Source organism: Ctenopharyngodon idella, chromosome 23 (genome assembly GCF_019924925.1).
Source record: "Ctenopharyngodon idella isolate HZGC_01 chromosome 23, HZGC01, whole genome shotgun sequence".
NCBI classification, from domain to species: domain Eukaryota; kingdom Metazoa; phylum Chordata; class Actinopteri; order Cypriniformes; family Xenocyprididae; genus Ctenopharyngodon; species Ctenopharyngodon idella.
This window is the reverse complement of record NC_067242.1, coordinates 9651538-9677526: the sequence shown is the minus strand read 5'-3', so window position 1 is coordinate 9677526 and position 25989 is coordinate 9651538. Positions and strand designations below refer to the sequence as shown.

At 35.2% G+C, this 25989-nt stretch overlaps 1 protein-coding gene across 4 annotated transcripts in view; it reads right to left on the bottom strand.

Annotated features, from left to right (window-relative positions):
• slc4a2b (solute carrier family 4 member 2b) overlaps positions 1-25889 on the bottom strand; it is a 48610-nt gene extending 22721 nt beyond the window's left edge. The window contains exons 1-5 of one of the 4 annotated variants that reach the window (XM_051882690.1): positions 25763-25889; positions 14704-14762; positions 7691-7859; positions 856-1018; positions 43-293 (exon numbers count right to left, since the gene is read on the bottom strand). In XM_051882690.1, coding sequence (XP_051738650.1) covers positions 43-293; positions 856-1018; positions 7691-7750 — 474 coding nt within the window. In that variant the 5' untranslated portion in view covers positions 7751-7859; positions 14704-14762; positions 25763-25889. Of the gene's footprint in view, positions 1-42; positions 294-855; positions 1019-5984; positions 6133-7690; positions 7860-14703; positions 14879-25762 lie in introns of those variants that run through there. The other 3 variants (XM_051882691.1, XM_051882689.1, XM_051882692.1) reach the window with 3 other exon arrangements.
• Positions 25890-25989: the final 100 nt, after the last annotated feature.

Genomic DNA, 25989 nt, shown 5'->3' with positions numbered 1-25989 from the left:
ACATTCAATTAAAACATACATATTGGACATAAATCCGGTTACCTGAACAATGTCTTTTCTCTCAGAGTCTGTTGTGGCAGTTGGGGTGGCGCTCTGGCCTTCCGTAGCTTCTTCCTCTTCATCCTCCTCCTCATCTTCACCCTCCTCGATGGTCAAAGCACCGCTGGGGCTGGAACACACTCTGTGCTCCTTGCTGCCCCTCCTTCTCCTCTTCCTCCCACTCTTCTTCCTCCTGCCGTCTCCCGGGAGTTTGGACAGAGGATGATGGATGTGATGGGAGGAGTGACGGTGATCTGGGGATCATTACAGCTGAGTTAAGTTCTGCATTTTCACTTTTATGGCTTTTTTTATACACACTGTACTGTATATATAAAGACACTGTATATTGTATATACACACAGTGAAATATAAAGATTGAGATTTTTAAGATTTTTAATGCTTTTAAAATACGTCTGTTCGGCTCTTAAGGCCACATTTATTTGATCCAAAATACAGCAAAAACTTTAATATTGTGAAGTATTTTTACAATTTAAAATAATTTTTATATTTTAATATATTTTAAAATGCAATGGTTTGAATGGTAGTGTATATAGCAACATTTCAAAAGCGTAAAAAATTATGCATATTTTACATTTTTTTAAAATGTAAAATAATAAAAATAAAATAAAATAAAAAAACAAAATAAAATAAAAAAAATAATATTGTGAAATATTTTTACAATTTAAAATAACTTCTATTTTAATATATTTTAAAATGCAACAGTTTGAATGGTAGTGTATATAGCAACATTTCAAAAGCGTAAAAAATTATGCATATTTTACATTTTTAAAAATAAAATAAGGGATGCAAACTTACACTCAAAATCTTTCTCATTGTAGGTGCGGTGCTGCTCGCCGGGAACTCTGGGAGTGGGGCTCAGAATCTGCTGGAAGCGTTGAACACCTAATGCTTTGTTCAGGTCACCTTCCTCCTCTTCCTCCATCTGTGGCACTCGGACAGCTGAGGATGATGACTCGGGCTGGAGGACGTCACACAGGATGAGGTCAATGAGGACAAATAAATAGAATAGAATAGAATAGAATAGAATGTTATATTAAATATTTATATTTATAGTATGTTATTTTCTGGTGGCCAACTGTTCCAGATAGTATAGTAACAGTATGAATCCTGCTATAAAGAAGTGACAAATCAGTGCGCACAACAAATGCACTGACAAATCAGTGTCCTTAAACGATCACTAGAGGGAGTCATGGTCAAAAGCATTAGTAACGTCATAAAACACCACACTGACTTTAAATGATCCCTGTCAGAGTTCCTAATGTTCCTGAAATAGTTTTTACAGTAGTTAATCTCTTTCTAAATGAAATGGGAATCATGAGATAATGTAAAACAAGTGTAAACACTAAAGGCTTTACAGATCATTGGTGTGCTTATTGCAATGACATGAGCAAATATCCTCAAGTCAAAAACAATCTCATTAGCTACACCTCAATGGAGCGCTCTCATTTGCGCAATAATCACCCAAACAAACACATGGAATGAAACAGGAATAAAACAAAATCACTGTAATCCATTCCCTGCGATATCTTTTTTGTTGTTGCAAATTCACAAAATTTCTTTGTTTCTTACATGCAATATAAAATGACCCAAAACGTCTGACACAACAAACCATTTCCATTCAAAATTCCTCAAAACAATTTTTTATCTAAACCTGTTCTAGATCTCATCTAAACCTGTTCTTGCACGTCCACTACAGGAGACAGGAGACCACTGTCCTGCCGCTTTCTACTCATGTGCCCACTCACATGGTACGTTACACACGGAGAATTTCTTCCATTCAATAGTGCCAAATAATGCATTTGTATGACGTATACATGCATACCACGGAGGACAAAGAGTTTTTTGTTTGTGATATATGCTTCAACTTGCTGTTGGACTTCATCTGGTATGTAGGGCTGCATGTTATATTGAAATAAAAATCGATAACCTGATATGGCATAAAGCCAGTGTCAAAACGCAAAGGTTGCAATTTAATAAATACAGTCAAACCAAAATTTATTCAGATACTTTGAACATTTCATTCATTAATACAGTTTATTCACTATAGTTTAAAAAAAATAAAATAAAATATGACAAGATCTCAGTTAAACTGTATCAGAAAAAAATTATCTTAATTATGTCAGATAACACTTAAGCAAAACATGGTCAGGTCAAAAATAATGTCTGAATAATTTTTGGTTCCAAATTCTTATCAATTTTACTGGTAGTCCACTGTATGAAGAATTTTTGGGAATAATATGTCACAGTTTACTTTATTTTGCTATCCTCACTTACATAAATGAACTATAGTGTCCTGCACCCACTAGTAAAAAATATCTGAATAATGTTTGGTTTGACTGTATATACGCAGCTGTTTTCAGAGTGAGATGCTGAAACATTATCATGAGCTGCATGTGGCCAATAAAAACTTAAATGGAAAGAGATTAAAAAAAAAAATTTAAATTAATTTTATTTTCTGTGCAGATCTATTACCCAACACAATTTCCCCAATCATTCTAGAATTAATTTCCCCTGATTTTAACTATTCAATTCATCTTCAGAAAATTTAATATTGCAGAAAAAAAATTTTTTTTTTGTTTGTTTTTTGCAATTTTTACTGATAAAAACTGTGACTGCAATTTAAAGCGTGATAAAAAAATCTGTAGGGCTGAACAATTTGGCCAAAATTTTGTGATTATATAATTAATATGGCTATAAAATACTACTACTACTACTACTACTACTACTTATTATTATTATTATTATTATACCTCAATAGATCATACAATATTATTATTTTACTGTAAAATAAAAAAAATGTTTAATAAAAATATAATAATAATAATAATAATAATAATTTTATTTTACATTACAGCTGTAAAATTACAATACTAATTTTTAATGATGGGATAACATTTATAATTTAAACAATTATAAATGTGATTTTGACAGAAAACCACTGGGAGCCCTTATAGAATATAATACATTAAAAACATAAAATAAAATAAAATAAAATAAAATACAATTATTTTATTAAACAAAACTAAAATAAAAATATAAAAATATAATAAAAAAATAAAATAAATAAAATAAAGTCATATCGCAACTAAGTCATATCACAATTTCTGTATTAGTTTGATAAATAGAGCAGCCCTAGTCTGACAAGTGTTTGATCAAATGGTGCTGGATAACAGCAATGACTCAAGTCACTCAAATAATTGAAACTTCAGTCCATCTTCGATCAGTTCAAACAAAACAGAGAACATAACAGTCTGCCAGTGTGCACCAAGAAGTAAAGCTTACCATGGTTAGATGTTGCTAGAACTGGAGAAAGAATCAGTCAGTGCTCACAAAGAACACCGTCCTTCCTGTATGTCCTCAAAAACAACAATGTGAGAGAAAACTCATTGTGTTCTTGCCGTCATCGGACGGCTGTTAGTCTTTCTCCGCAGGGTGATTAAAAACAAACACGATTTGGAAGAAAGGCGCATGGGTTCGATTGTTCAGAACAATATAATCTCCTCAGACACACTTCAACATTTTCCACAGGCAAATATTGACACTCTCCAGAAAACATCCGTCATCTTATGGTTACCTTGCGCCGCTGAGGCTTCAAATCTGCTTTAATTTGTTCTGAGACTTTACGTGGGCGCCTTTAATGCTTTGAGTGGGAACAGACTGACCAGTCTCAACCAAGTCTTCTAAGCAAAACCAGTTAAATTTGGTTTTATACAGTTATACCGACTTTCCCCAATTGCACAAAGGCACAGGACCATCACAGGACAAAGATTATACACTCGAAAGTCCCATAAATAGTCTTTGGCGCTTTGGCTCAACTTATGAAGCAGGGTTACTTTAGTTAACTACTGTAAAACTAAAACAAATCTGACTCATTTCATAGATTGTGGGTAAATTCCTTTAAATGACAGTGATTACTACGTATCCTTTTCATTTAGTTTAACTTAATATACTAAAATAACTAAAATAAATAATTATATAGACATTTAAAAACAGAACAAAATTACTAAAAAAAATTACTAAAATTGAAATAAAGTAAAATATTAAATAAAAACTAATTAAAAATATGAATAAAAACTATAATAGTGTCTCAATGCTACTAAAAAAAAGGGAGAAATGAAGGGAAAAAGGCAGACGAAATTATTCCAAAACTCCTAAACTTGTTAAAAGACGAAAAGTGACAAATCAAAGTCTTCCACCAAAGACTTGTGGTCAATATCAACCCACATGAAATACATTTTCTCTCCAGTAAAATCACAGTGAGGTTTGGCTCTTCTCCCAGTACTGGACGCACAAATTAGACGTGATTCAATGCTCACTGACCCACAAAACTCAAAAGCGAGCTGAACCCAAAACAAACCATTTGACGTCCCACAAGACCACTCCAGACCAGATAAATTCTTTGAGGAGAAGCAGTGACTTATATGGCAGTGGTTGACTGCAGACGCACAGCGGCTCCCATTCGGCATTAGTGTCAGTTCATATGAAGAGCCACTGGCCAAAGCAAAGTCTCCTGCATGTGAGCGCACGGCCAGCGAGAGATTAGCCGCACAGATCTGTGAGGTGTCTGAAATCCAGCTGACTCGGCAAGACACGCGTGCAACACAGGAGGGGGCTGTGGGTATAGAGTTATCCTTACAGAGCTCAAGCAACTCTTGTTTTTACAAGCATATCTAATCATGTTAAGAGTACAAGCTATTATTATGAAGCCCTTTATACTTCAAATGAAAACAATTAAAGGGATAGTTCACCCAAAAATGAAAATTCTGTCATCATTTACTCACCCTCAAGTTGTTCCAAACCTGTATGAATTTCTTTGTTCTGCTGAACACAAAAGAGATATGTGTAACCAAACAGTTGATGGACCCCACTGACTTCCATAGTATTTTTTCCCATTCATACAGGTTTGGAACAACTTGAGGGTGAGTAAATGATGATAGATTTTTCATTTTTGGGTGAACTATCCCTTTTAACTATGTCTGACAGCTGACAACTATAGATGCTAGAAAGAAAAGACCAATCACAATCAACATGCAAATATTACGGTACTGAATAGCGAAATAAGTCAGTGTGAAATATTTTATTTTAGTATTACATTTCCTTAAATGTGTAGTTTATAAATATCTAAAATGAAAAGAATGAAATACCAATGAAATTACTAACAAAATAAAGTTGGAAGGGAGCCTGTACATTAAACTGGGATTAAATCAGAAAATTGTGCAGGAGAACAAAAAAAATATGAAAACAGAGATAAATACAGATATATAAACAAACAAAACAATGCAATAATGTATAAAATAAGTTAAACACTTAAGATAAAATTTTGTTTTGTAGGTAACTTTTTAAAATGATTTAATTTTTAAATTAATTATTCATTATTTAATTAATTATTTAAATTATTTTATACAGTATTTATATATATATATATATATATATATATATATATATATATATATATATATATATATATATTATAAAATATATATAAATAAAAAATATATATATAAATATATGCTCAACAGTGAGTCAGCAACACACCCACACCCACACCCACACACCCACACCCATTTAACAAAACAATGCAATACTGTATAAAATAATCTAAACACTAAAGATAGCAATATAACTCTGGCATGTTGTCAATCATCTGTGAGCATCGATAACCTTTAGAAACGCCTGCTTTCAATATTTGCTCAAACCGATGAGGCAAGATCCACCAAAATTACCCTCAAACTTGTTTGCCAAGCATTGATTTACAAGAACCGACCACAAAATATCGCAAAAAAATGCATCAATAATGGCTCATATCAGAGGGCCAGAGACTATTATGCAACATACCACTATGAGGATGATTGGTCATCCTCAACAGGTAATACATTTAATACTATAGCTCATTTAGAAAGTCTTTAACTCAGTAAATGACTGACCTTAAACCTGTACAGGAAGTCCATTAGTCATCTATCACGTCTTAACACAACGGTGTCCCACAGAGTGAGATTTTTCAAAGCAAATCTTAAAGATGAGCAAACAGAAGCTGTACGCTACTCCGCAACCCGTCGTCACATGACCGTAGCAGGAAGAGGATATGGAATAACCCACTTTCACAATACCAGGCCTCGTTCGAACTCCAATCGCTGATTGTCAAGTCTTCCCCCAAACACACCCCCACATCCACACACCCAAAACCAGCAGTCGTGTCATTGGGTTGATCATTAACCTTATGGATCAACAGTTGCCTGCCATCAAGAGGCCAGCCAATGTCAGTTAACCAGTTATGCTCTGTACTCCTATTGAATTACACTAACTAGCAATGTGAAATTCATATCAATTGGGACATATAATATATAACAGCCACTCAGGAGGATGCCGCCACATTTCCGTCATTGAGTTTTAACATATCTTTTGTTTAACAATATATGTTTGCAAGTTGGTTGATATAAAATAAATGCTTATGTGTCAATAAAAATGGCTATGGGAAGATTAACCACACACCGACAACTATTTAAACTGCAGGCCCAACAAAGTGAATCAGAACTAGACTGAAGAGACTACATTTGTGTCGGAAGGGAGCTGGCTCTTTAACAGCAAAACCTTGGGAACGCTGACTCAGCGGAGTGTGGGTTTGGAGAGGATGCAATTCAAGTCACACAAAGTTGCTGCATATCACTGCAAACAGCTGCAGGAAAAAAAAAAAAGTTAATTATGCGGGTGAGAAGGTCTTTGAGTTTCCCTCGAGTTGCCCGAGCGAGTTTTATAATATCTGTTAATGATACTGGGCCATTAAAAACCGCACAGATAATTACAACACAGAGGTTTATTTAGGAGGTCTGCCGGGATCTTAAATGCTGCACTCTTTCAAAGAATAAAGACCTTTCCCCTGTAAAAGACGAGGACAAAAGTAAGTGAATGAATGAAGTCACTACAGATGGAAATCTAGGAAAAAAAATACTATGGAAGTGCCATCAACTGTCTGGTCACCAACATTCTTTAAAATATCTTCTTTTGTGTTCAACAGAAGAAAGAAACTCATAAAGGTTTGGAACAACATGAGGGGGACTCAATGACGGCAAAATGTTCATTTATGGGTGAACTATCCCTTTAAATAGCAATAAATTGCTCAATATTTATTGCCATCTGTTTATAAGTGTAAGCTCTCCCTTCCTGCAGTCCTAAAATCCCAATATAATGCACATTATTCCATACTTTTAGTGAATTCCAAGTAAGTATTGTGTATTTATATATATTGAAAAATATATAAATGATTTATATATATTGCAGTATATACACTACCAGTCAAAAGTTTGGAATAAATATAATTTTTTTAAGGACTTTTAGTTTATTCCACCATATAAAACATATAGGAGAAAGCTCTTATGCCCGGTTTCACAGACGAGGCTTAAGTATAGTCCGAGACTAAAATGCATGTTTGAGCTGTTTTAACTGAAAACAACTTGCACTGACATGTCTTAAAACTTGTCACTGCCATTGTTTTGCCTTAAGATGCACACCAGTAATGTAAGGCAAATTTACAAAAGCTACTTAAATGTCCTAATTTAACTTAAGCCTAATCCCGGCTTAATCTAAGCCCTGTCTGTGAAACCAGGCCTTTGAATCAATGAAGCACTTGACTTACGTCATGAACGACTGAAGCGACAGCACTGGTGAGCTCATCTGAAGTCACGGGGTCACTCATGGTTGACGTGATGCAGCACAGGAGACGCTGAACAACACTTAGATCTGCAGAGGCTTTAGCCTTTCTCTTTCTCACTGAGACTCAAGCAGGAGTTTATAGGCAGCATAACCTGTGCACAGTTTGAAATGTTAAATAATTTGTTAATTGCACATTTTTATATTTATGTTACAAAGGTAAAACTGGTACAAAAGTTTGCAGTGTGTTTAAACAATAATATGCTGCTCCTTTTATGGCATAAAATGGATTTTAAACAGCCCTTTTCATATCAAAGGACTGATAACAACCAGATAAAAAAAGTTGCTACTGTAAGGACAGGCAGATAAGAGAGTCACGCTTGAAAATAACCATAAAATATTGGATGTGATTGTAATATTAGATAAAGATTTATAAAGAACTATCATTCATTTAACTGAACGCCATACAAAGATTACAACAGTTGTCTCAAGAGCTTGACTGAATAAGGACCACTTCAGGCTGAAATCAAAACAAAATAGTCACATTTTACAATAATGTTAACTTTAGCTAACTACATTACACTAAAAAAAAAAAAAAAAAAAAAAAAAAAAAAGTAAAAAATTTCACTCAGAAAACTGCTAGTAAATTTCACAATTAATTACAAAAAAAAATTTATTACAACAAAAATTTCCGCCACTAAATGAAAAATAAAAAAGGTAATGCGACTTTTTATCTCACAATTCTGACTTTTTCAGACTTGCGAGATATAAAGTCAGAATTGCGAGATATAAAGTCAGAATTGAGGGATATATAGTAAGAATTGCGAGACAAAGTCAGAGTTGCATGATATAAAGTCAGAGTTGCAAGATATTAAGTCAGAGTTGCGAGATATAAAGTCAGAGTTGCATGATATAAAGTCAGAAATGCAAGTTATATAGTCAGAATTGCGAGACAAAGTCAGAATTGCAAGATATAAAGTCAGAATTGCGAGATATAAAGTCAGAATTGCGAGATATAAAGTCAGAATTGCGAGACAAAGTCAGAGTTCCATGATATAAAGTCAGAATTGCGAGATATAGAGTCGCATGATATAAAGTTATACTGGGGTTTATTTCATACGGTTTATTATTTTTATTTTCGTCCCATTCCTTCTGCCACTTGTTAGTGATGTATAAGTTAATTAATGGTCTGAAATCAGAAGGTGGTATTTGACAGTAAGATATTTCCAGGTCAAGCACATCCCTCACCGTGTCCGCTCTCTCATTACCAGTCAGTCCAACCTGACTTGGAACCCAGCAAAAGACAATATTAAAGTTTTCCTTCTTTAAAAGATCTAATTTAGTTAAAATTTCGACAATTATGGGGTCCCTCTAATTAGTACTTTGTGGAAGTATGCTTTGCTTTGATGCAGAAGTCTGTGCAAAAATACAATTGTTCAATTGAGTTGAGGTTTGAACACTAACTGGAACATTCAAGGACGTCAGCACTCATTTTTCAAGTCTTGCCTTTGTTGATTCATTTACTTGCTTCCTTTCACTGTCACACTGAAAGCAATAATTGTGTTTTAATCTAAGCTCTCTGACAACAGGAGGTTTTGTGGCAAAGCTTCTTGATACGTGGAGCCGTTTACCCTTTATCTGTCCTGATTCAGTTCCTGTTAAAAAGAAACATCCTAACAGCATGATGCTGAAGTTGTGGTAAAGGATCAGCCACAATCTCATCAGATCATAAGAAATCATTCCACATGGTTTTAAAAGACTGAATGTATATTTTACCATGAGAATCATTAGTCACATAAAAGTAATCTGATAAAGAAAGTAATCAGAGAATAAGGTAATGCAACCTCAAATAACTTGACCTTATCTAAAAAGAAACATGACCTAGAGAACAACCAAAACTATGGTAAAGTTAAAGCAGTTGACTCTTATATGTCAAGAGTAACATTTGTGTTAAATTGTGGGATGTGCCCAGTTACTCAACTTGGACGGCCGCATTGTGATACCAAGTTCAATGCGGCCTTATAAAAAAATCTTCCTTTCATATAAAATATGTTCTTTGCATTATCTATTATTCTTCTTGCAACACAGTTCTGAGAAACTTGACCGCAATATCTTTAAGAGTTATCTAAATATAAAGCGCACTATATTATAATGTTGCAATGTCTCGTTAGAGGCTAAATTTAGATATAGGCCGTTCCTCTGTACAGTTACATCAACTTTGTTGGAAGGTCAACGATTCCAGCAAAGCTTTTCCGGACCAGTTAAATTCATCAATTGCATGATTCAACTGCTCTGTGAGTGGCACGTTAATCTAAATTTGGGATACAAACTGAGCCTGAGCAAAGTTATGACACTTAAAATATTTGGGCATTTTACATAGAAATCTGATTCACTGAATGAAAAAGAAAAAAGATTTGTCCTTTGATTCACAAGCAACTCACTGGTTTTAGAACAAAGACTATTATGGTTTATCATAATTTTTTACCTCTAGCTACTTGAGAATAGTGACAAAAAGCTATATAATAATTTCACAAATTATATGAGTATCCTGATACCAAACAGCCTAATAATTAGTTAAGCACATTTGATATTAAAAGATGGAGTTTACACATTTGAGATCAGAAATTTCTGGGCCTCTAGCGACACTAGTAATGACTGTTTTCAAACTGGTTTCCTGAACAAAGTATTTTAACAGTTGGAAAATTAAACTAAAGTTTCGTTGTTCAAAAAAAGAAGTGCTTTTAAGAAACAGGAAGCATCTACAATTGCACAATGAAAGATGGCAAGAGAACCCATTCTATGCTCTTTGGCTCACAGCTTCCTTTAATGATGTTGATCAAACACAAAATCTAATGCTCTAGTTGGTTCAACCTTACTCTCTATTTATGGTGTATCTGCGTATATAAAGAACTAGTTCATGAGTAAAGGAATCATGTGTTTGTTGCTTCTAATTCCCTCTCAATTTCCTCCAGAATCAAATGAGATGCAGATACCAACAAATGTCGTATCCATTTTAACTGGTGTGCATATTTTGTTTCTAGCAATGCCAAATTGTGTTATTGTCTACTTCACTTAACCACACACCTTGAATGTGAACCCAAAATAGGATTTTATCATAGCTCTTAGTGGACTTGGTCCACCTTGGCAAGAATAAAGAAATAAATACAAGTAATTTCTTGTCAGACAGGTTTGCAATTCAATCCATGGTATGAGTAACTTGTAGGTTTTCTAATCTAACTTAAAGTTATCCCACTAACTTCAGCTGGAATCCCTATACGGATATAAACAGGGAGCTCAGGATCATGCACCATTCCTAGTTTGGAAAATCCTTTTGCTTTTGTGAAAGGCAAACAGGCTTACTGGATTATATTCAAGCATGTCCATAAAATATAATTTCAGACAAAGCAAAGACGGCCAATAAAGATGCCATTCTGCAAATAGACTTTCAATCACAATGCGGAAACCTCACTGTAAAAATATAAAACGCTCAATGACTGAGTAGTTCGGTAAATATAGAGTTTCTAGTTTACTAGTGACCAATGGCTCGTCCACATGAAAGACATGTTTGTGAGTTGAGTTTAAACCTCATACACAAAAATGTCGAAAAATTGGTTTGGATCAGGAATTATATGGTGCAGCCTTGAAGATTTGGGCTGGTAACTGAAAGGTTGCAGGTTCAAAGCTTTGACCCATGAGTTACCCATGTTCATGATCAAAACTTAATCTCAGGTTACTCCAAACAAGTCCCTGTAATAACATCAAAAAAAGCCGCACAAAAAAACGTCTGGGATCATTTTTGGATAATCAAGCCTAAAAAATCCAAAATTGTAAAAATTGGTAACAAAAATAAGAAATTTTGAATAAGATGCACTTATAATAGAAGTCTATGGGACTGTTTTATGCATGTTTTTAAAGTTGTTTTTCCAAAGTACAAGTATAAATGATTAACTTAATCAGTCACAAGTTCATATTAATAGCCAATCAGATGTTTCTAATAGTGCACTGATTTGCACTTATAAATCGTTTTCGTTTATTAATTTACAAAGAACGTTCAAAACTACATATTGGGGCATTTTTTTTTAGGGGATGTTTACCAAAGACGCTTTGTTGCGTTCAAAAACAGCTAGATGGAACGCAACCAAATGGAAAAACGCCGACGTGTTTTTAAAAGTTGAACAATTTTTTACATGATGCAGCAGATTGTGCTTGAAAAACAAAGTTATTTGGCCAAAGACGTTCATCTGAATATTTGAATGTCAACATCAATAACAACTAGAGCTGCATGATTCTGGATAAACTGAGAAGCACCATTTAGTTTTTTTTTTGTTTTATTCAAATAGAGATCATGACTCTTTTAATTGCTATTCTAAATTTTAATTGCTGCAGTCTACTTAAAATGTTTAATTAATTTGAATGAATTGTTTTAAAAAAAATCTATTGAATGAATGATTCAATGACTCACTCATTAAGACTTCACTTGTTTCATTACTGGATGAATCAGTGTTTCTGAATCTCTTGAATGAATGATTCAATGACAAATGAATTTTTTAACTTCACTTGTTGCCACCTACTGGTGTAACAATGTAATCGATAAAATCGTTATTTGAAGCGCCAAGTTACTTTCAAAAGGTTATTTGCTCTATTTTGATCGTTTCCGTAGACATACAGTTGCAAGAAAAAGTATGTGAACCACTTGCAGAATCTGTGAAAATGTGAATAATTTTAACAAAATAAAGGAGATAATACAAAATGCATGTTATTTTTTATTTAGTACTCTCCTGAGTAAGATATTTTACATAAAAGATGTTTACATATAATTCACAAGACAAAAAAAAAAGCTGAATTTATTAAAATAACCCCATTCATAAGTATGTGAACCACTGATTCTTAATACTGTGTGTGGTTACCTGGATGATCTACGACTGTTTGTTTGTTTTGTGATGGTTCTTCATGAGTCTCTTGTTTGTTCTGAACAGTTAAACTGAGCTCTGTTCTTCAGAAAAATTCTCCAGGTCCTGCAGATTCTTCAGTTTTCAAGCATCTTTTGCATATTTTAACCCTTTCCAGCAGTGACTGTATGATTTTAAGATCCGTCTTTTCACACTGAGGACAATTGAGGGACTCAAACACAACTATTAAAAAAGGTTCAAACATTCACTGATGCTCCAGAAGGAAACACGATGCATTAATAGCCGGGGGGTGAAAACATTTGGAATTTGAAGATCAAGGTAAATTGTATTTAATTTGTCTTCTGGGAAACATGTAATTATCTTCTGTTGCTTCTGAAGGGCAGTACTAAATGAACAAAAAATGATATTCAAGTGAAATAAGAAAAATTTGGACATCTTCATCCTGTTCAAAAGTTTTCACCCCCGACTCTTAATGCATCGTGTTTCCTTCTGGAGCATCAGTGAATGTTTGAACCTTTTTTAAAGGTTGTGTTTGAGTCCCTCAGTTGTCCTCAGTGTGAAAAGACGGATCTCAAAATCATTCAGTCACTGCTGTAAAGGGTTCAAATATGCAAAAGATGGTGGAAAACTGAAGAATCTGCAGGACCTGGAAAATTTTTCTGAAGAACAGAGCTCAGTTTAACTGCTCAGGACAAACAAGAGACTCATGAAGAACCATCACAAAACAAAAAAAACAGTCGTGGATCATCCAGGTAACCACACACAGTGAATCAGTGGTTCACATACTTATGAATGCAGTTATTTTAATAAATTCAGCGATTTTTTTTTTGTCTTGTGGATTATATGTAAACATCTTTTATGTAAACCATCTTAATCAGGAGAGTACTAAATAAAAAATAACATGCATTTTGTATTATCTCCTTTATTTTGTTCAAATTACTCACATTTTCACAGATTCTGCAAGGGGTCCACATACTTTTTCTTGCAACTATAAGTGTTTATATCAAAACTATAAACTTTAATCTCAGTACTTCTGTGAAAATTTGAATATTTGTAACACGTAAATAATGATACTGTGTGGTTTAAAAGACTGCTTGTGAAGCGCAAAAGCAGATCTGAATGTTTCGCTGTGTCAAAAGTTTAATAGACACAGCCGAATCGTTGTCATTTAGGAATGAGATCGTGTGGGTGTGTGAATCGAGATCAAAATCTTTTAACGATTAATCGTGCAGCTCTAATAACTATTCAACTGTTGGACCACTAGACAATTCTACCATTGTGACCCATCACAATCATTTACAATTATTCATATAGCAAAAGCTTTTACTCAAGCAGCTTGATAATACAAATACTGGAACTGTACCAAATATTAATTAAGTGCATGCACAAAACCACAACAATCATGAAAGCTCTTTTTCATTTCGTATAACGAAATACATCACGGTGCTGAACACTAGAGATGATCATTGCTGTGATGTTTAATGACTTTATCAAACTCACAAGACACACCATACAGCCTCTGGGCTGTATACAAGCACAGACCAATTCTCTAGATCATTAGATCATTAACTCTAATTAGATTCAAAAGTTACTTAAGTGGAAAAATAAAAGCACACACTATATGATGACTGGGCGATATCAGCAAACCAGTGGACTTTTCACTGTTGACTTTGCAATGACTAGTGATCCGTCATGATATGCTGACTTTTGAATTTCACTTCTTGATGCAAAGTTATAAATTAATCACCCGGCACGTTGAATCTAAACAGTTCATTTAGAAAAGTTATAAAATAAATAAAAAGGCATTGAACATTACGTATATGTATGCAAAATTTCATAAAAGCGATAAAAAGTAATGACATTTGGAGTTAAACTAGCCACATTCATTTTTAGATATTCCTAGAAAACATTTTGCAAAAACATTTTATCTAAAACAAAATTCTGTTTGCTCAATTAAAATTATAGAATGACCACCAATTGTTAAAATAGCAACTATAGTTAGCTATAATAGTCAATATTAGACTTTTAAAAATGCATGTCTCAATGGATATTTAAAAAAAATGATTGGTGGCAAATCCATTGAACTTACCTCAAAGTGCTTACTGCAGAGAAGCTGCCGCTGACATTTTAGTGTAAAGCCAACAGCCACTGTGTACAGAACACCAGAGAGAGAAAGACACAGTCAGAGAGCTGAGTGAGAACTTCTAAAGCACTATATATCTGAAGTATTGCCCTCACACACTCAAACTCTAGTACTGATGGGTCAAACGCTTCCTCTGCTGGATTAGGTTACCTCCCCTAAACCTCTGACAGCCTGCCATGTGACCGCTGCTCAACAGTGAGTCAGCTGTGACACACACACACACACACACACACACACACACACACTCACTCACATCCTCACTTATACAGTACACACTCACAATGTTCACCATGACAAGGGCACTTGTTACACACCACTCTATCTTTACATCAACAGCACTGACAGTATAATGACCAAAGAAAAATACTAATTAATTTAATCACCAAAAGATGTTGTTGAAACAAAAAAGTGCTTTTATTTGATATTCTTGAATAAAATTTAATGAGATGTTGAATTGAACCTTAACAACAGTGATTTTATTACTGATAATGCAGTTTTTTTTTTTTTATGCATGATGACCAAAAAATATATATTTTATTTTTATTTTTTGCTTTTTGACACAATAATGACTAATATGGAAGCTTGTTTCCGTCACTAAATAAAAAAGGTGCAAGGTTGCGACTTTTTAGGTCAGTATTGTGAGTTCTGACAAAAAAAAAAAAAGTCAGTCTTTTTCCCCTCACAATTGGATATCTCTTTATGGCCCGGTTTCACAGACAGGGCTTAGACTAAGCTAGGATTAGGCCTTAGTTTACTTAGGCATTTAAGTAACTTTTATAAATGTGCCCTAGAAAAAGAAAAAAAACATTACTGGTGTGCATCAAGAGACAAAACAACGACACTGACATATTCTGCACACATGTTGATGGCACATGAAAAAAAAAAAAAAAAAAAATATTCCACATAATTTTTTGCTTTATTTGGGAACATTTTATTAATAAAACATTTTTTTTGACCCCCCACCTTCCCCAAAATATTTTTTCATTGCCTCAGGGCAACGTTGTGCAACAATGGTACAGAATCATAGAGAAAATTATCATTAGACAATGCTCAGAGAGCAAAGCAAAATCACAATTTTTTTTTAAAAAATGTCAAGAAATCATTAAGTAAAAAGGGAAAAACACTAGAAACACATTGATATATTGAATTTGATACATGCATAGGTTTGTATCATGTAGTGTGTCATGTCATATAATGTACTTCATGTAATAACATTTCACCCCGTACGAAACTTCAAAAAGCTGTTCTTCTCTGCTGTGAAATAGGTGTGTATGTTACAATTTTTGCACATCACTTTAAGTGTTCCTGCACACCCAGGAACCCTGCATCTTCCCTTCTTATAACACATTATGGCCAAAGTCAGGTATTGTCCAAAACATCCTTGAAAATTACCCCTAATCGCACAACGTTGCCCTGAGGCAACGAAAAGAAAAACTGAATTTCTGAACATGCAAAATAAAAAAAAATTAATAAAACCTGACAAAAGGCTTGTCTACACCTTCATACACACACATATTTTTTTATGTACAGTTCATGTCATTTTAAATAAGATTACTAAAGCAAATAATCTTGCCTTCTTCTCACACCATGTGCTCCTGTGACCATGTGTCAAAACAGGGCCGTCCCACCTTCAAATGGTACTTGATAGTGACTCCCACACCTTTGGGTCTTTGGTACTTTCTCAACCTTTCTAATTGGTTGTGATCATTTAAAGAAAAATGTACTAAACATAGGGCTTAAGAAAACTTTCCGTTGCCTGAGGGCAACACTGTGCTGTCGAGGGTTGTCAGTGCAAGATTCTTTCAGTTAAAAAAGCTCAAACATGCATTTTAGTCTAGGACTAGCTTAAGCCTGGTCTCTGAAACTGGGAGAATATCGCTTGACTTTATATCAAGCAATTCTGACTTGTGTCTTTTGCAGCATCTCGCGCGGCATGACAAAGCATTCTAAACACACAGTTAACTCAAATTAAAAGAAGTTTCACTTTTAAAAAAACGCATTTCCAGACCTTGCACTTTTTTTTTTGGTTCCACTGACCAGCATCTCGTGTCTTTAACAGCAAAAACATTATGTGTGAACCAGCCCTAAAAGTGTGTTAGACCCACCTATGTTTTCATTTCCTTTAATAAACTGTGCAACTTTAGAACTAAATATCAGTTGGACACATGTGTACAAAACATGGAAGTTGCTCTAAAACCTGAAAGTCAAGCACTGAAGTTGCTTTATATGTCTGCAAGTATTTGTTTGAACCAACAGCCAAGTGTGTGTGTAAAATGCTAGTGTGGTTGTGTGTGTGTTTCTGAGTGTACCAGCATGAGTATGTGTCTGTGGGAGTCACATGGTCTTGGATCAGCCCAAAGGCCGCCAAGAATTAAAACTTTAGTCTGCTTCAAAGCTTGGGGTTTTCCTCAATCCCAAAAAAAGCTTCAGGAACTTGGACTGGTCAGTGACCTTTATGGAGTGCATATTTTAAGGCCAAAACACAATGTTATAAGTGGTACCACAGGGTTGTGTGCACAAGACAAGCCCATACAAAACTGAGGATTCCTGCAATGTCCACAACGAGAATTCCTCAATGATTCTGACGGATACGGCTCCCTCATAGTTGGAAGAATCTGATGATAAAGGGTTTCAAAACTCTGTAAAGGTTTGGTTACGTCATTTACTCATAAACATGACGAACAGAAGGGTCTCCATTCACACCATTATTGCTGCAACTCCCACGTTACAGGGTGAGGCTAGATACGGAGGAATCTGTTAACAACTAATGGAGCCACATGAATGAGTGCCGAAAGATCTAGAGCAACAGTCCATCTGACTAATCTCTACTAGTATAACCCTACTAGACATTCTACAGTGACTTTTTTAAAATGGTACAACTATACAACTATTGAACATACAACAAAAAAAAGTGGGGATGCACCGATATTAAAATGTCTGATAGTGATAAGCCAATAATTATTTCCATGTTACGGCCATTAAAGGGATAGTTCACCCAAAAATTAAAATTCTGTCATTAATTACTCACCCTCATGTCATTCCAAACCCGTAAGACCTTCATTCATCTTCAGAACACAAATTAAGATATTTTTGATGAAATCCGAGAGCTCTCTGACTCCTCCATAGACAGCAATTTAACCACCACTTTCAAAGTCCAGAAAGGTACTAAAGACATCGTTAAAATAGTCCACATGACTGCAGTGGTTTAACCTTAATTTTATAAAGCGACGAGAATACATTTTGTGTGCAAAAACAAAACAAAAATAACAGCTTTATTTAACAATATCTTCTCTTCTGTGTCGTTCTCCTACGCTGTTTATGTTCAGCGCTTCCAGGTTCTACGTCAGAATGCCGGCTCATTATTGGCCGACGCAGTTCACGTGAGCAGCATGACGCATGCGTGTGATGCTGACGCAGGATCCGGCCAATAACGAGCTGCCGTTCTGACGTAGAAAATGGAAGCGCTAAACGTAAACAGTGTAGGAAATTGACAGGGGAGAGACGAATGTGTTGAATAAAGTCGTTATTTTTGTTTTGTTTTTTGCGCACAAAAAGCATTCTTGTCGTTTCATAACATTAAGGTTGTGTCACGTTGACTATTTTAACGATGTCTTTAGTATCTTTCTGGACCTTGAAAATGGTGGTAAAATTGCTATCTATGCAGGGACAGAAAATTTGGACTAAACCGCTCGATTCATATGGATTAGTTTTACGATCTCAAAATCTCTCAGATTTCATCAAAAATATCTTAATTTGTGTTCTGAAGATGAACGAAGGTCTTATGGGTGTGGAACAACATGAGGGTGAGTAATTAATGACAATTTTCATTTTTGGGTGAACTAACCCTTTAACTGATAAACAGCTCATATTAAAATTCTACACTATTTTGTTGAAATAAATTAAAAATAAAACTAAAGTCAATCATTTTAATTTAGACATCACAACAATATATTGTACAGTATGAAAAATGGATATTCATTTTGAGATTTTTTTTAAAGATTTACATCGTTCTTAAATGAACTTTTTACATCTAAAAAAATATATAAAAGTAATGACACGCACAGTAAAAATATCTGATAACTAAAATGCAGAAGTAATTTAATTATTTAAACTAAATTATAAATTGATAACTAAATGATCAGTAGACTACAACAAAAAAAATATATTATTATTATTATTAATCAAATAATTATATAATAATTATTGTTGTTATTATTTAAATTATTATTTATTATTATTATTATTAATGTTATTGTTGTTCAAAATATTGAACCAGTATAGCTACCAACTTTTGAATTACACGCTACTTACAACTAAAAAACTAGGGATACACTGATATAAAAATTCTGCCTGATACTGATAAGCCATTAATTTGTCTCAAAAAAAAAAAAAAAAAAAAAAAAGCAATTTCAAATCAGGCAGGGCATGCCTACTTTCAGACAGACCACCTGATGGATATTACATACAAAAATGGCTGAAAAACCGGCAGTGGCAATCTGATTGGCTGGCTGCAACATACTTTCTAACACATGGGATTTTATCAGTCCACAGGGAGTTTGTTTACAAGTTCCCAGGCCGCTACAATTAGCACCTCCGAGGAATTACTAGTCACTGGATGTGCCAAAGTTTGTGAGGTTTGTGGTTACTGTAAAAGATACTGATGAATGGGACAATATAAAAAGAAAGCAAGTGATGATATATTCATTGCTTCAGTATTTAAATATACTACAGTAATTGCATCACATGCATAGCTTGAGACACTTCACTAGAAGCAAGCAAACATATTTGTGCACACCAGCATGTGAAGTCCAATTAGGTTGGGAGAGAAGTCTATGATGCCAAACGGCCATTATACCTTTAGATTTTCAAATTTGGTCTTGACTTACATGACTGGGCTGCACATGTTACATAATTTCCTGCCACAACCACCAACCTTTGACACATCTACCTTATAGTCAACAAATTTAAAGTTCTGGTAGTAAAAACAAGCACACAATTCAGCAAGAAAAAGTGAGTAAAAACCTGCTGAAAACAGCACATCCTTCATGGTTTTCCTGTCACATTAACTTTTCATTGTCAGCAACTGCTCTGGTCGTGATAAACAGGGAAGTAAGTTCAAGCAAATGCAGGAGTGTGTCAAAACATTGGGAAATGAAGAAAATCTATTGCCTAACCAGGCCGTGGCATGCATAATGCAAGATAGCGTAGGCAAAGCATTATCACGTCAAAATGCAGATGTCTCTCGATTGCACGAAGAGAGACAACAACAACATCAAAACCCCCAGATAACGGAAGAATATACTGCATTTCTCAATGGTTATTAAACATTCAAGCGAATTCACTTCTACAGTTGACTGTCCAATGCTCCAGTCACGGTTCACAGTGCTCCGTAACCAGATTTCACAGCACCCTGGTACTTGGCCAGACTTGTCTTTGGCACAACAGTGTAAAGTTCTACATTGGGAATGTTTGAGAAACATCTCCATAGCCACAAACCAATAAACCACTAACACTGGAAAGTGGATTAAAATGTAACTGAATTGAGCAGTTCCATAAACAAAGAGATAATGGCAAATGGATGAATTCAACTGGGTTTCGCTACTTGAGATTTATCCTAGAAATAGATTCACGCTCAATAAGCTAGTAACAACAACGGCTTGAAGCAACTGTTTTGACACAAACACTTTGTAAACTTTCAACAGATTTAACAGCGTGTGGTGGATCGCGACCCAGCCATAATCAAAACAATGCCATCGCAGGCCTCGCCAACATCTGGGTTAGAGTTATGAACTTCTGTAAGTAGTTACGCTTCCTAAGTTGTTTCCTGAGGGCTCAGTTTTCAATTGCGTGGAACATGAGATCTAAATTAAACAAAGCACTGGTGTAATTTTTTTAATTAACCATTAATTATCATTAGTTTAAGGGACACCTAAGACGTCCTCAATTAATTCCCAAGATACTTTGGAAAAATAATAATGACTGTCAGTCAATATTTGGCCATTTTGAAGCTGATAATTGTGGCTGGTTGACCAATGAACAGAATATTTCAAGAGTGAATTATTTCTAACTAGGTTTATTATCATTAATTAAAACCATTAAAAAAATTTTTCAACTATAGATGCCACGGCAACATTTCTCATTTTTGATTAAAGTACTAAAACATCTAATACAAATCAGGGCTCGCAAAATAGTAAATAGTGTCTTCTAGTCAGGCTAATAAAATGTACCACTGCCCTGCCCGATGGGCTATCTTAAATATGAAATAAAATTCCTTCCTTGATTCGCATTGTTCACTCTCTTGTAGTGTTGTAAGAAGTACAGACTTCGGTACCAAGTCTGAAATTTGAAAAATGTGATGATACCAGCATTTGCCCCTAGCAATTTTGAGCATTGTTGAGTGGATTCTCCTCTGATTGGTCATTGTGTTCACGCACTCAACATATATGATCAACTCTTCAAAAACATGTTGTAATTAGACATCTTTGACGGTCTTCATCGAGTGCTTTCCACACACTGGAGCATTTGAAAGCAGGCGTCTATCAGTGGATCCCTAATATATCCGCTGATAAACTCCTGCATTCAATCGCTCCCCTGTTAAAGGAATAGTTTATTTTCAAATAAACTTTTCCTGATAATTTACTCACCCCCATGTCATCCAAGATGTCCATGTCCTTCTTTCTTCAGTCGAAAAGAAATGAAGGTTTTTAATGAAAACATTCCAGGATTATTTTCCTTATAGTGGACTTCAATGGCCTCCAAACGGTTGAAGGTCAAAATTACAGTTTCAGTGCAGCTTCAAAGGGCTTTAAACGATACCAGACGAGGAATAAGGGTCTTATCTAGCGAAACGATCGGCCATTTTCTTAAAAAAAAAAAAAAAAAAAAAAAACGTATATGCTTTATAGGCACAAATGATCGCATCACAAGTGCTTCCACCAGAACGCGATTCCATATTCTTCAAAAAGCTTACGCTAAATGTCCTACGCCTTCCCTATTTAACTTATGGAAAAACAGAACTGGCGCCGCGTTCGTTCCGTAAGTTGAATAAGGAAGGCGTAGGACATTCAGTGTAAGCTTTTTGAAGAATACGGAATCGCGTTCTGGTGGAAGCACTTGTGATGCGATCACTTGTGCCTATAAAGCATATACGTTTTGATTTTTTTTTAGAAAATGACCGATCGTTTCGCTAGATAAGACCCTTATTGCTCGTCTGGTATCGTTTAAAGCCCTTTGAAGCTGCACTGAAACTGTAATTTTGACCTTCAACTATTGAAGTCCACTATAAGGAGAAAAATCCTGGAATGTTTTCATCAAAAACCTTAATTTCTTCTCAACTGAAGAAAGAAGGCATAGACATCTTGGATGACATGGGGGTGAGTAAATTATCAGGAAATTTTTATTTGAAAGTGAACTAATCCTTTAATTGAAGGAAAAATATGATCACTGAAGTTTTTGATCATGCTGAAAGAAAAGCAGACCACCACAAAGCAGAAAACGAAGTTCAGAAAAATCAGACTGAGGCAAAAAGAAAGCGCAGCTTTTTGGTTTCATGGACAAAATAATTTCCATGGCTGGAACACGATGAGGTAACTGAGACAATGTTCTGTCGGGTGTGTCGTCAATCACCCACAATTTCTGACTCGATGAGTGCTTTAGTCATTTGTTCCATATTGCTCATACAAGTTCAGTTAGAATCAAATGCATATTTGTATTGAAATTTGATTAATTCATATACAATTGTTCGTATTTGTGTTTTGAAATTGTTTTTAATTGATGTTTAGACTCGAATCTAATTTTCTACATTAAAAAAAAATTCTTTTTTTTTTTTTTAATTCGGGCTAGTTAAATTAATTTCGGGCTACCAAAATCTGAAGAGTGCCTGCCCAAAGGGCTTCCAGGGATTTGTACATTTTGCGATCCCTGCAAATGACAAAAACACAACAGAGAAGTAGCGATGCCTAAAGTGTCTAAAGCGATATCTATATGAACAAACACATTTTTGACTCTACCGAATTGGTTTATCCAGTTCACAAAACCAATCTGAATCATTTGTTCATGAATCCTGATCTGGTTCAACTTACTAACTCAATCCAGTTGAAAAGATTATCAATGAAAATGACTTAAATTTCAGCCTGTTTATCACAAAAAGCTATATTATTTTCATGATGCCTTTAATGTCTCATGAATCTCGAAGGCGTCAGTGCCCGATCATTGCAGTATCATAGAAAATAGCATGGAAATCAGTCATCAAATGTTCTCATATGTGTTCCATGGAAGAAAAAAACAGCATGAGGGTGAGTAAGGATGACAAAATGTATATTTTTAGGTAAACAAGTCCTTTAACACAGTTCAGAGTTTGGCAACAGATGAACTTTTTCCCCTGCCACTGTTGGAATATTCTGACCCCCGCCAAATAATTCCCCCCTAGTATTGGTAGGTTTAGGTTTAATTGTGGGGGAGGGGTTAGGATTAGGGGGAGGGGTTCGGATTAGGGGTTGGGTTAGGATTAGGCAATCAGGTAACGACTTCAATGAGGGGGGTAATAACTTGGCAGGGAGTCGAGGCAATCCAGGTTTTCACTTTTATACGGTAGACTGCGCTATTACGCATCTTCTCAGACATTATAAACAGCATATAAATCTAAACTGCATAATGTTACCGAATGAAATGTCAAAGCAAGAATGGGTATAGGACTGTGAAGCTTTCGGGGTGTTGATGGGCGCAATCTACTGGATCTATGTTTTGATCATCGTTCTGAATCTGATCAAAAACGCGATTTTTCTCAGCTTTTTTTTCTAAAATGTTGCTTTTTTAATGAAACTTACATTCAAGTGTTGATAAAAAATACAAGAAGCTAGAATATATTTTCAGAGGCTCTGTTCTTTCTTTTTTATATATTGTATGTTCAGATATTCATATAAAATATTCTAGTGGCCATGAAAATTTTGTGAAAATTATCAAAAATGCTGGCGCTGGCAAGTTGGAAGTGCCGCGCTACAATAAGCGTGTTTACGAACGATTCTGATGTTGTGCAAGACAGAAACTACAGGAGCACAGGTGAAATTCAAACAGCGGTGCGCTAAGCTTATTTAATTATCACTTCAAGACTAAACAGCCCTGTTTAAAGGGTAAAAGGTGTTTTCTCTGCGCACCAGCAGGGGCTTCACAGACTCAGGTTACTGACACACAAAAGCTCCGTCTGAGTTTCTCACACTCTTTGTGTTTAACTTGGAGCAGACAATCACATCTTTGTAATATGACAGCAGTGAACAAACCCAACAAAGCAAGTTCTGACCAGAGGAACACTGTCATTCATACCTTGAGTCACACCAAAACAAACAATCACAATGAAATATCGAACCACCTCACGACAATGTGAGTACAATAACACATATCCTGGGAAACACAGTACTGTAAAAACCATATAGGAGCCCCCGGTCAAGTGTTAGGTCACGCTACCCGAGGAGGACCTATTCGCAAAAAAGCCATGAAAGATTTGTAATATCATGGTCTACGTGAGAACAACGGTTTTAAAAATATTTCTGAGGTGATTAACGTCGCCAGCTGGGCACACAATTACGAAAACGCAATGCAGAACTTTTGAAAATAACCTTGACCCTGCAGAAAACACGGTGTGTTTTTTTTAAACATAATCCAGAAGGGCTAAAGAAACTAGTTTCCAGCTGATCTGCTCTGGAATGCTAGCAGGAATAAAGCTCATTTAATTTTATCATTACTAGTATTTTTATTAGAGTCTAGAGTTTGTAAAACCAACCAGCAGGAGGTAAAACAGATGAAACAGTCTTATAAGATGTCTTATAACGTTGACCTGTTTAATGAATGAAACAAATTAGCAGTTCAAAATTTACAAATGACATTCCATCTTCACTGCATTGCAGATTTTGAAATATTATTCATGCTCTGGTAGATAAAGAAAATAGTACAAAGATATTTCTTTCTTCGCTCTACGCAGCTGTAATCTGCACCGATTTACTGGCCTCTGGCATTATGCCTTAATCACACCGCAAAAACAAAGGCAAAGTTGCACATTTAAAGCTTGCAAATACTGGTTCGACCAAGTCATTGATTTGTTCCTCCAAGAAATCTGACTCCTTGATGGCTTTACAACACTGATCTGACCTAAATCCAGCTGACCCTCGGTAACAAGCACAAACCAACCACAGCAGCTTAAAGCTTCAAGGTTTATAAACAAATGATTGTGCCATTCTTATGACAACAATTTCTAAACTGATATTATATAACTTCCCTTTTCCTATCAAAATTTTATTACTCAACTCACCACAGGGTGAAAAAAAATTCTATCTATTGCCTAAAAATGAATGTGTTCATGAATTTCTTCTATATGTGCGTGTCAAAACAGAATGTATACATACATAATATATCAAAACATAATATATACAAAAAATATGACAAAGTTGAACCACAGATAGAGAGTCAGTCAGACTTGTTTTGTTTTACAGCGAAATATGGATAGAAATATCTAAAAATATACATTTCCAGACTATTTATAAACGGTGTCTGTATTCAACTACTATATTTAAATGTGAAGTCACAGGACGACTTGTTGCTTTAGTTCCTTTTCAGCGGTGTTTCAGTTACTCTGAATATTTTCCCCGTGGATGTCACGTGGCAGTGGGCTTTTATGAGTGTATCTGTCTACTCGCTTTTGACAGCAGTCCAGCGACCACGACTCACAAAAATGAGCACACGAGACGGAAGCTGACGGTTTGGTCATTACAGGACACCGTTTTCTCAGCCCATGTTCATTTAAGATTTCCCGGTTTCAGGTTATTTTACACGAGAGCTAACGCGAGCTAACCGACCATCCACGCCGACTCGCGTGCACGCGAACCGGTCAGAAAATCACTTTTCATAAACCCGGACAGTTTATACGTGGTAAATATGAAGAGAATCCCTGATGTTACTCACAGTCTGTTCATATCTGAGTGTTTAAAACACTAAACATGTCTGAAATGTGTCCTACCTCAACCGATCTCCCCTCAGCTTTCACGGATGAGCCACATCTCGTCTGACGCGCGCGCCTGCGTGTCATACATATTTCGACTGGGGATCACCTTCCCTTTTCAAAAAAAAAAAAGAAAAGAAAAAAAAAACTTCCACAGGCTTTTATTTACACAGAATGCATGCCTGCACACGTCAGATGACAGATACGTGTGTCAAATGAATGAACCTACCACAATTTCTAGGAAT